Source organism: Condylura cristata, unplaced genomic scaffold (genome assembly GCF_000260355.1).
Source record: "Condylura cristata isolate star-nosed mole 26May11 unplaced genomic scaffold, ConCri1.0 scaffold00002, whole genome shotgun sequence".
Lineage (NCBI taxonomy): Eukaryota > Metazoa > Chordata > Mammalia > Eulipotyphla > Talpidae > Condylura > Condylura cristata.
The window spans coordinates 53097155-53108716 of NW_004567103.1; the positions used below are offsets into that span (position 1 = coordinate 53097155).

The 11562-nt window shown below is 46.8% G+C and overlaps 1 protein-coding gene across 1 annotated transcript in view; it reads right to left on the reverse strand.

Annotated features, from left to right (window-relative positions):
* Nucleotides 1-3904: 3904 nt before the first annotated feature.
* Nucleotides 3905-11562, reverse strand: part of TBR1 (T-box, brain, 1) — a 9028-nt gene continuing 1370 nt past the window's right edge. The window contains exons 2-6 of the mRNA XM_004674609.2: nt 11054-11208; nt 10559-10680; nt 9813-9971; nt 8624-8685; nt 3905-5688 (exon numbers count right to left, since the gene is read on the reverse strand). Of these exons, the coding sequence (XP_004674666.1) occupies nt 4830-5688; nt 8624-8685; nt 9813-9971; nt 10559-10680; nt 11054-11208 (1357 nt within the window). The 3' untranslated portion in view covers nt 3905-4829. The remainder of the gene's footprint in view (nt 5689-8623; nt 8686-9812; nt 9972-10558; nt 10681-11053; nt 11209-11562) is intronic.

Sequence of the window (11562 nt, forward strand, 5' to 3'; positions counted from 1 at the left end):
ATTGCCAACATACCGATGTAAATTAAGTATCTTTAAAATTGAATGCTTACCACTGGTCTTTAAAGTTGCTGACTTCTTCCTAAATAAGTATGTCTAAAAATAGTAATTGTTACTGCTTCTTTGGGGGAGATCTAGATTGGTTTGTTTTCACACAGGATCATAAGGTCTACTTTTTTCCCTATCCCTATGGCTAAGATGTCGACATGATAAAATAACTAATATACACATAAAAAAAAGGTGCTGTACCTGAGGACAGGCTGAACATTTTATAAAATCACTTGTGAACACACTTTGTCCAAATAGCTCTATAAAACGTTTTAAGTTCTCCTGGAAAGGCCTCCATTCAATGAGGCTTTGTTTCTCGCCTGCACCCTAAGCCAAGTAGAACATCCTTGAAAGCGTCAGTGCAGAAAAGATAAATACATCACAAACAAGGTGAGTCACAAAGAGTTTTAGCAGTGGGACTTATATGAGAAAATGTAACTGCAGGGGGTAAGAGGGTTCAGAAAGTTCTCCACAGACGCTTTATTACTGCATTTTAAAAGCTCAAGAGAAGTAAATGAGTCCGAAAGAGACGGAAGAAACCACAATATTTTGAAACAAACTGTTCAGAAAATTTGTTAGGCATAAAGTCTCACGTGTCCTAAATCCTACTCAATTGTCCTAGGCACCGGAAGGCTCAGCCCTCAGGCCAGAGCCAAAGTCCCAGGCCCTTGGGACCGACTCTGAGAGGCTGACTCAGAGAATCGCCTGCACCTAGGCCTGGACTCCCAGGCTAGACCCGCAGCCTGAATCCAGCCTGGACCCCTGGCCTGGACGCGGTCGGTACAGCCAAAGCACAGCCTCCTGCCCACCCCACGGCAGCGAAGCAAGTCTCGGCCCAGGCTGGCGAGGAAACTGGGTCCCCAAAACGGCCCCACTCCCCCTCAGCTCCCTCAAACGCCCGTCCCGGGCAGCGCTAGGCCCAGGCCAAGCCGAGGCCTGGCCAGCAGAGCAAGCAGGACTGACCTGCAGCCCTCGAGCGCGCTGGGCCCTTGACCGCCGCGCACTCCGTTTCCACTTCTGTCTACACCACCGGCGGCAGCAGCCCCAAAGGTTGAGAACCCATTAAAGCTTAAGACCAGGCGCCTCTCGTACAAAGCAGCGCCCTCGGCAGCCTCTCACAGCCCTTTTCGGGTGATAGAAAGTGAGATAAAATGGCGCGGTTTGTGAGTGGCGGGAAGGTTTGAGCCGGAATAAAGTGCCAGCCGAACGCTCGCCTTCCTTTCTTCTTCCTCTTTTTGAAAATACACTTTTGAAACATGAGGAAATTTGCAGGGAGGGTGCCTCAACCCTCTCCATCCTTCGCCTGACCCCTACCCTCGCGGAATGCAACTCGAAAAATGCAACTCGAAACCTAATCCCGGATGCGAACCTTGGTTCACAGGCCCTCGAGAAGCCAAACTCTGACTTCCCGGTAACGGCAGCCGCGATTCAGACACATGGACAGTGTCACTTCCCTAGACACCCGAGACTTCTTGGAAGCAAGAACTGATCATGCTTGAAAGGGACAGGAAAGCACACTGCCTCCGAGAGCAGCGCGTAGCTGCAAATTTACCTCACGCTGACTCAGTCCACACAGCAGATGGTGGCAGAACTGCAAGGGAAACGACCTCCCCGATTTTTTAAAGTACTTCCTAATAGCAGCTAAAGTGCGTCTTTCAGTACAAGGCGCTACGTTCCTGTGAAATCTATCCTCGGCTTCTAAAAGCTTCGTTTCTTTGCTCACTGTGACTCTGGCCCGAGGGCGGCGGGTGGTGAGCAGCGCTCGCGCGGCCAGGCCTCAGGCGGCAGAGCTCGCTGGGCCCGCACCCCGTAGTCCTCACGCCTCGCAGCCAGGGCCCGGCGCACCCCCAGTCCCCACGTGCCGCTCCTCTGCCCCACTGGGCGGCGAGGTCAGAGGCGCTCAACCCGGGAGGGCAATTACAAGAATGCACCTCTCGACTTTACTAGCTGTACAGGCACCGCGTGTTGTACTTTTCGTCCTCTTGTTTAGCTCTTAGTTGTGGGGAGGGAGAAAGAAACACAAAGGAAAATCAGTCATCGCTCTTCTATGCGGCAGACAAAACTCTGCGGAACGCCGTCTAGTGGTGGAATTATCCAGGGATGGTGAATGGGTTTTGTCTCCTTTCTGATTTTTATTTTAATTGTAATTTTGAAGCGTCTTTGCATCTGTCCATTGCGAAGAGAGAACACAATGCAATCGCTCACTAGCTGGTGATAAATTTTGTCCCGCGACCTGAGGCTGGCCGGAACTAAGCAAGAATGTTGTGACCCTTTTCCACCACTTTGCTGGGTCTCTCTCTGGAAACCAAAGTACAAAAATCGCCTTTCTAGGAGGCAAAGGCAGAGTTCTACGGACTTCTTTGACTTAGACGCAGCAACACCCAAGCTGAATTACCCACATTCCAGCGTTTGTTCTCAAGGGATGGGGATCTTACTTGAGCAGGACTGGCACTGGTATTCCACTGTAGAAGGGATGGCGTGCTGTCCCGCCCATACCTTCCAAAGCAAGTTTTAAGGTTGGTGGTTAAAAATGGACCTTTCACGAGTTTGCTCTAAACATCCTCCCCCCACTCCGATCCTGCCCAGTTGCCCCCAAAACCATCAACTCAAGAACTGTAGGCCAATCTTTGTTTGCATTTACAAATTCGCACTATCTCCAAGGCCTCAGAATGAGAGATCGAAATTTTCCATATCTGCCTAAAGCTGCCCAGCAGCCTATTTGGGCACGCATTTGAATTATACCCTACTCTTGACCAAACCCTCCCATCTTACTTTGTGAAATTTTAGAAAATGCTTTACTCCTTAATAAAGGCCCTCCTTGTCCTGCTGGCAATATATCCAACTTCAGAGAGAATAATAGAGATAGGAGAAGGTGCATATATTCCCTGGGGGGGGGGAAAAATGAGTGCAACAAAGTAAAACTTGACCCATAGGGAACTAATTGTAAGAAAGAAGGAAAAAAGTAATTCCTGGAAAATGGGAAGTGGTTCCTATTAAACAGGCTGTCCTGTATTGGAGTGGGGACAGTCTATTTTTCCTTAACCCTTACCAGTAATGACCTATATAATAAATTATTTTCAAACTGTAAACTGTTTTCAAACACCATAGTGTTTTACCAGATTTATTTTACTTGTTATACACAGACGATACAAACGAGCAAAAAACAAAACGTTTCTCAGTGGAGTGTGTACTTGTATAAATTATTCAGTTCACAGACAAAACGAAACAAATATAAAAATCACAACATTAGATTTACAGAAGAGCCAAAATATACACACGTTTAGACCCTGAATTCCTATTAGGAAAAATCCCCCCATGGACTGGAATCTAGATTGAATATTGTGTATGATGCATTTTTCACATTGATTTTAAATACAAAAAAAAGTATAGGTTTGCTACACAACATTAGAAATTCTACTAATCTATTTCCAGGGGGATTAATGCTCCTTATCAAATATAACAAGACTTAGAGTGGGGGGTGGAGGGAATCAGTCTTACTTGCATTAATGCTAGTGTTTTCCCAAGGAAGTCAAATTTCAGCTGTTTCTAGGTGGTGGGGAAATCATTTTCAAACTAAAATGCAGTTAAAATATACAACTCACACAATTCATCTTCACTAGACTACACTATAGTTACCAACAATTCAGTCATCTATATCATTAGTAGAATATTCATTACAAAGATTTACAGCATATAAAGGTGGAGGGGGGGAACTGAAAAGATATTCAGAAACAGTTTGTCAGCATATTTGGCACCTGCACAGACCAGTAATGGATTTGGCACTTTGGGGAAAAACAAATAAGGCAAAATAATATTGCTGATGTGGAGCTATTCTATTTAGAAGGAAGGGGGAGGAGAAGAGACATACAACTCCAGTTAACTTTGCTTTGCAGGCATCATGCCACTTAATCGACTTGCCTATGATCAGACACCTAGCCTGTAAAGGTGTTCGGTCAGATTCTCCTTGGTTATTTGTGTGCATTAGGGCACGGAGTAATTATTTCATGCAACGATTTGAGAAGTGAGAAACCCATCATTATCTATCAAGTATTTCACGTTTCTAGAGCCTCTTAGAATATTAATTATCTCACAAGAAAATTTTAAAGGGAAAAGGGGAGGAGTAAAAGGCAAAGAAAGGAATAAAAAGGTTAAGCATGAACTGGTTTTGTGCCTTGATGATGAGGATAAAAACTAGCCATTCGTTACAGTAAATTAACAGTATATACAATCATTTCACAGGCTTTGTTCCACTAAAATATTAACATCCCTACCATCCATCCATCCATCCACTCGGGAATAAGAAAGGAATCGCTGGGTGGGTCCAGGTTCTAGAGTCAACATCCTATGGTTAATGGGGAGGCCGAGACTTGGCGGGTCGGAATCGCTGCTGCCTGACAGGACTGCCCAGGTCTCCTAAAGGTGAAGAGTTTCATTACGAGAAAGAAGAAAGTGGGGGTGAGAAGACGACGAGGGAGAAGTGGGCCGTCTGGAGTTTAACTTCACAGAAGGAGAGTAAGTAGGGAAACCAAAAGGTTTACAGCAAAGTTGAAGATCGGTGCGCTAACTGCAAAAACTGCTGTGCAAAAAAAAAAAAAAAAAAAAAAAAAAGGTTAAGATCACACTCGGAGACCTGCACTTATTCGCTGCAGACGGTAATCGAGGGTCAAAGAAAATGAGGGGGTGCGCCAGGCGGGACTCGGGGAGGAGGAGCTGGGGCCGAGCTGCGAGGGGCTGTCTGGGGGTCCCGGCCGCGGCAGGGCGGGGGCGGGGGCGGCCGGGGCGGCCTAGCTGTGCGAGTAGAAGCCGTAGTAGCCGCCTATGTCCTTGGCGCAGTTCTTCTCGCAGTCCCGCTGGGCCAGCACCTCGCTCTTGAGCGGGGACGAGCTCTCGGACACCGGCGTGTCGGCGGGCGAGATCCGCCTCCGCTTGGCCTGCTCGTAAATCCCCGAGTCGCTCGAGTCGATGGATTTGATGGAGGAGGGCGTCTCGATCCAGCTGGAGTCGGACAGGTCCTTGGGCTTGGCGTCCTCGGCCGCACCGGGCGGCAAGGGCGAGCGCTCGGCGGCCAGGCCCTCAGCTTCCTCGCCCAGGTAGGGGTTGGCGCCCGCCATGCGCGCGGCGGCCGCGGCGCTGTTGGGCCAGCAGGGCAGCACTGAGCCGGACTTGGCGCCGCAGTACTGCGGGGGGCTCCGCGCGCCCCAGCCCGACGGATCGGCGTAGTAGCCCAGCGGGCGGCCGGTGCAGCCAGCCGCCTGCAGGGGCAGCGCCTTCACCCCCGCCGCAGCGTAGGAGAGCAGCGTGGCCGCGTTGCCCGCGAAGTCCGTGGCTGTGTCGTAGGCCGAGGCGGCGAAGTCCAGCCGGTTGTTGGCCGGTGTCACAAACCAGCGCTGCGGCGACGGCGCGCCCGGGTCCTCGGCCTGCTGCGGCGACAGCAGCCCGTTAGTGTGCGGAACGCTGCGGTCCGTGCCCGGCCCGGGGCCCGCGCCCGCACCCGGGTGGAAGCGGGCCTTGGCGTAGTTGCTCACGAACTGGTCCTGCAGGAAAGAGCCGGCCATAGCGTAGCGGGCCCCAGGCACGATCTGCGAGCGTGGGGAGTCGTTAGGCGAAGGGGTCAGGCGGTCCATGTCGCAGCCAGTGTAGATCCTGCGAGGGAAGGAGAGAGAGAGAGAACCGAGGGGTGGCGCGGAGGTCCCTTGGGGGCAGAAGGGAAGGCCACCTCCACGTTTCGCCCACCCCCACCCTCTTCCATCTGCAACTTGCCGTCCAGGATGAGGACACCAGGTCACAGAGCTGCACCAGCACTAAATAGATTGTGAAATTATAAAGGGACCAATTTGTCATTCGAAGACCTAAGCAGGATGAGAGCAAGAGGAAGGTTGCCCTTTTCCCTCTCTCGCTCGCTGGCTCGCTCTTGGCTCTCACCAAGTGTACTGGGGACCGACGAAGAGAGGAGCACAGCACGGAATTCGCACCCCACTTCTACAGTGTGTGCATACACACTAAAGCAGAGTCATCCAGAGAGGAAGGTGTTATTTGCCCAGTGGGCCTCTCATCTGCTGTAAGTTTCTGAAATTTCTAAACAAGATGCGCCTTCCTCCACCTTTAGGACCTCGCTCTTGCATTTAACCTACAATGCAAGCTATCCAGGTAGTCATTATCAGAGATCCGTTTTAGTCTTCCAGGAGTGGAAGACTGCTGCTGGGGAAGCCATCACCAGCTTACTGTCTGTTGCTTGCCCCGAGTGAGCCTTCAACCCCACCTCTTCCAATACAAAGGGGAAATATTAATTGGAAACAAAATGATCAATCCAGAAAAGCCGTTTGCAAAGAAAAGTTGTCCTTTACTCTGACCACTGCCCTCCCTCTCCCCAGCTTTTGATAGGTTAATGGTTGGGGCCAACTCTAGCAATATAGTTATCAACCTCCCCCAAGCATTTTTCCATTTACAATAACTCATCTTATTACAATTGACTATGAGCTGGGCACTGTTGTTTAGGGCTGTGCAGGTGATCATTTATTTTAGTGTCATAACGGTCCTCTAAGTTTGGTGGCATTATCCCACTTTACAGATGAAGAAACTGGGGCAAAGAAAAGTTAAATGACTTGCCCAGTTGCTGACAGTGATTATGTCATTGAGAAATTCCATAGTTAAAAGAATCAAAGATTCATTCTAGGCCCTAGGCCTAGAAAACCCCATTAAGTTTGAGAGGGGAGCAGAGACTGAATTCAGACTGGTGTAGTATATCATACACATACACACAAGTCTGCCTCCCTTTTTATTTAGTTCACACATAAACATTTTAATCTTTAATCAACACACTGTTTTAAGAGTCTCACTCTTGTCAGACTTTAATCCTTTGGGGAGGAGATTCTCTGGTGAGAGGTCAAGCAAACCCCTAGTTGCCCTGAACTCTCATTACCCTCCCTGTGTCTCTGAAAGTGAGCCATATCCACATAAAAGGGAGAAGGGAGAGTGTCATAAACCATTCTACTCACTCTTAAATATTATGTTATAAGGTAAAGAAGTTTTTATGAAAAACATACAGTGATTAAAGAACCAAAAGAAAATGGGTTTTCCAACAGAAGTCATCCAGAGGAGGGTCAGGTGAGGTTATGGTGTGACTGATTAGGTCCACCCCTACTTTCTGAGCAAAATTTCCCTTCTGAAATTTCGTTCTAGTTTCAAATGAAAGCAGTAGAGGAAGGCAGGAATGGAACATAACTAGCAAGGTGCAAATATCTTCTCTGTTTAACACCATCATATCTCAAAAGAAAAAAACAGTCTGCAGAAGATACAGTTTAGATGCCCATCCAGGTCCCAATCCACTTGGGATTACCAAATTGATTTGTGCAAGATAAATTTGCTTTGGAACAGATGTTCACAACAGAATTAAAAACTCAAAATCTACAAGACCCCCTAGTACAGATACCAATATCTCTGGTCTCCTGGGCTGCCTACTTCCTACTGTGCCAGGCCCACCTTTTTAGATTGTGACTAGAGTGGCCAAGTTTTTGTTCTGGGGAATCATATTGATTGTGGTATGTACTTGATGGCTATAGGCAGTAATGTCAATGACTTTTCCTTTTATTATACAAATATCAGGAAGGAAGATTGTTATCTTCCTGGAGATGGATTAGAGGTAGCCACATGTCTCCTCCACAGATTTTATATATTTCTCTTCAAAGACAGTATCACCTTTGTAGCTCTGAGACACTTAATGCTTGCCATGAAATTAAAATGTATGTAACCTTTCCTTTTTATATTCAAACAAAGTGGAGGGATACTACAATCCAGATTTAGACTTTTGTTTTATAATGCTACCTGAACTGTTAGGCACCATACCTGGACCCTGAGTAAGAATGCTAGAACAAACCCAGAAAGCATTCAGTTTACACCTACTATTGCCCCCAGAGGGGGCCTTTTGATATAAAATAAATGAAGATAGCAAGGGAGGCACAGAGAAATAGAAACAAATGCATTTCTTTAAAATACACCTAGTTATAAAAACAAGAAGAAATATTGTGCTTGTAGATAGTACACAGCAACAGCACCTGGGTCCTCCCCAAAACCTGAAAGGACTGCAACAGTGGCTCTGCTCATGAACTTGCACAGGAAAAGCTATTACACAAAACTTGGAAATGGGTAAATAAAAGTCACATATGCCAAGAAGACTGTAACAACTGCCAGAGCCACATGCACTTTCAGGCAGAATCGGGCGGTTTCAGACACAGACAATCTGAGCTGAGCATCTGTAGCGACACATAAAACTCCCGCACCAGGGAACCAGGACAGCTTCGCCAGCCAGCCAGCCAGCCAGCCAGCCAGCCCCAGAGGCCCGCCAACAACTTTGTAATTCATAAGACCACTAAAAATAGGTAGAGGAAACCTTTGACCAAAACCACAGAAATACCAAGCCAGAAAGTCATCATAGAGAAGGGGAGCTGACAAAAGAGAGAGAGAGAGAGAACCTCAAAAACAAACACATTCAAACCTCCAAAAGCCCTGTACATAATAAGTCACCTTTGACCTAAGACCCAGTTCTACAACTATAAGAGAAGAAAGATGCAAAATTACTTACGTGTCATAATTATCCCGAAATCCTTTTGCAAAAGGGTTGTGATCTATTTTCAGTTGTGTAATCTGGGATAAAGAAAGAAAAAAAATTAGCATAACATCAGCTTCTGTACAGGAGGATTGTGTATTAAGAATATTATCACCTGCACTTTTTACAGGAACTTGAAGCCTTTAATTCATTTATTAGTAAGTTTTTCCTCACTGAAAATTTTGAGGTGATGGGAAAAAAGAGAAAGTATGAGAGTTATAAGGAACATCTTTAAATCAATGATAAGTGGCTAAAACCTAAGAATTGCTTCCAATTAGCTCTCCCATGTGTTCTAAATTGGGTTCAGATACACATTTTAAAAAATACTTGTTATTCACAATGCACTACTCAGTCAAAAATCTTTAAGGGCAACTTGAATTCACACCAAATGTTGCCTATTTTAAAATGCTTCTCCATATTTTTTAAAAGTTGTTTTACTTCTAGTAAGTCAGAATATTTAACCTGAAGAACTCACAACTTGCAGTTCAAAATCATTTTTTATTTTAAAATAGAATCATGTTTTCATTTCTCATCTTTCCGTAGGGTTTTTTAATTTTAATGCCATTTCTCCTAGTAGTAAAATCAACAGAAAGCAACAAATTTTTGCAAAGTTGCATGTAGTGAAGAGGTTCAAGTACTAGAAAACTCATTCCATATCCCCTAGTAATTTGGAATATTGTATTTCTTACAGCTAAGGATGTGTATGTTCTTTTGATCACCCAAAAAGTGGTGTTTATTTCAGCTGTGACTTCTTAGAATTACATATATATATATATATATATATACATATATATATATTAGATAATGCCATGCTTGCCAAGAAAATCTGCTTGTTTTCTAGAGAAAGGAGAGGTTTAAAAAAAATCAGATTTAAATATAGCACTAGTTTGAAAACTAAATTAAAATTCCCAGCAAAAGAGGATCTAGAACACCTGGGCACCTCAAAAGTGACACAAGTGACAAGGAAACGAATAGGAAGCGGTTTCCCTCCGGCTTGTAATTTAGGGAAGGTGGCCAGCAGCCCCCCTCGGCCCATGTCTAAAACGCACAGCAGAGCCAGCTGTTGCTGCTGCTAGTCACCAAGCTGGGGACAGTCTGGGGATCCCGGAGGGTGCGGGGAGAAGCCGGTGCCGCCCGCCGCTCGCCCAGCCCCAGGCCTCCTTACATCGGTGTTCTGGTAGGCGGTTACGGCGATGAACTGGGTCTCGGGGAAAGTGAATGTCTGTACGCGGCCGGGCTGACTGGTGTCCTCCGTGCCGTCCTCGTTTACTTCCACCACATGCAGGCGGGGCTGGTACTTGTGCAAAGACTGTAAAACCACCATCTGTCCGGCGGAGAAAAAGGGGAACGCGGAGGAGCGCGTTAACTCGGTTGGGGTGTGCTGGGCTGTGTGCCGCGCGGAGTCGCCCGCTTCGGCTAACTGACGCCGCAGCCGCCTGGCTGGTGATTGTCTAGCTGGTTGGGCCTCGCTGCTCTGAGACCGAGGTTCGCTGGAGCACTGGATAAAATGCACCCGGGTCGCCCAAACCTCAGGGACCCTCTCCTATCCTCTCTTTAGAGGAGGAACAAAGATTTTCACATCCTGAAGATTCTGTGGGGTTCCTTCTTGAAATAAATCAATACTTGTACTTGGGAATGTCAGGAACTGGGGAAGTTGGCTCGGGGCAAGGGGAACAACTTCACAGATTAATTAGTTTAATTGTGGCAGGTGGAAATTTAAAAAAAAATGTAAAGTCTGTTTAATGAAGCGAAGAAACGCGTGTCCAGTTTCTTATGGTAATTTAAACTGATGAACTGGCTGTTAGGGAAGGACGAGTATGTGTGCGGTGCGTGCGTGTGTGTGTGTGTGTGTGTGTGAGAGAGAGAGAGAGAGAGAGAGAATAAGAGAATATGAGCGTTTGAGCCACTGACCTGCCCATTGTTGTTTGAAGCTCCTTTGTTGTTTGTAAGTTTTAATTTTCCAAAAGAGATTTCTTGGCGCATCCAATGAGCCCCCGTGTTAGGGGAATCCGGATGCATATAGACTCGATTTCCTAAAGAAAGAAATACGTTGTTTACATATGCCCAGGACACAGCCCAGTCCCAGTTCCTCACCACGTAGGACACACAACACACACACGCACACACACACAAACACACACCTTATTCCTTTATTCCACTGTGTAACACATTAGCTGGGGCTTTTTTAGGCTGCTTTTTCTTCTTATTAACTGGGAATGATTTAAATAGCTTTTGCATAATCCTCCCCCTTTTCACCGCTCAGTCTGTCCCTCTTTCCCCCTCGTTTCCTTTTAGAAGTCATTGGCCGATCGTTTTAAAAGTCGCTCGAGCCAGTCCACAAAGGCTTTAATTAATCATTCTCACCTAAATAAGTGTCAGGAAAACGTGTTAATTGGAAGGACTTGCCTTGCACATTGGTGTCCGCTTTGCCGCAAGGAACCCATTTGCCTCCTTGAAACCTCCAGTGATTGGGATCCGCCAAAATCACATCCACAAAAATATTGTAATGAGCCGTGGGATCGAGACCAGAAATGTTAAAACTTAAAAAAGGAAACATGCGCCTATTTAAATTAAGGAGGGGGGAGAAAACAAGGGGGGAAAAAAACATAAATGTTAAAGATTAAATGCAAGAAGCGCGGCGCCAGAATGCAAAGCAAAACTTGTTCTTACAGCGTCGATGAGCAAATGTTTGCTGGGTTAGAAACGGGGTGTTGAGGGAGGAAAAGTAGGATTGAAATCGGGGAGATCTGTGGGTGAGCTAGAGTGGGGAGACGACGGTTATCACTGCCCAGGTGGAGAGCGAGGTCGGCGACCCGCATCTCCACCTGTCGGTGCATCCGGGCGTTGATGCGTCCCACCCGTCGCCCGGCCGCTGGCCCGGACTCTCCCTCTCTCCCTCTCTCTCTCTCTCTCTC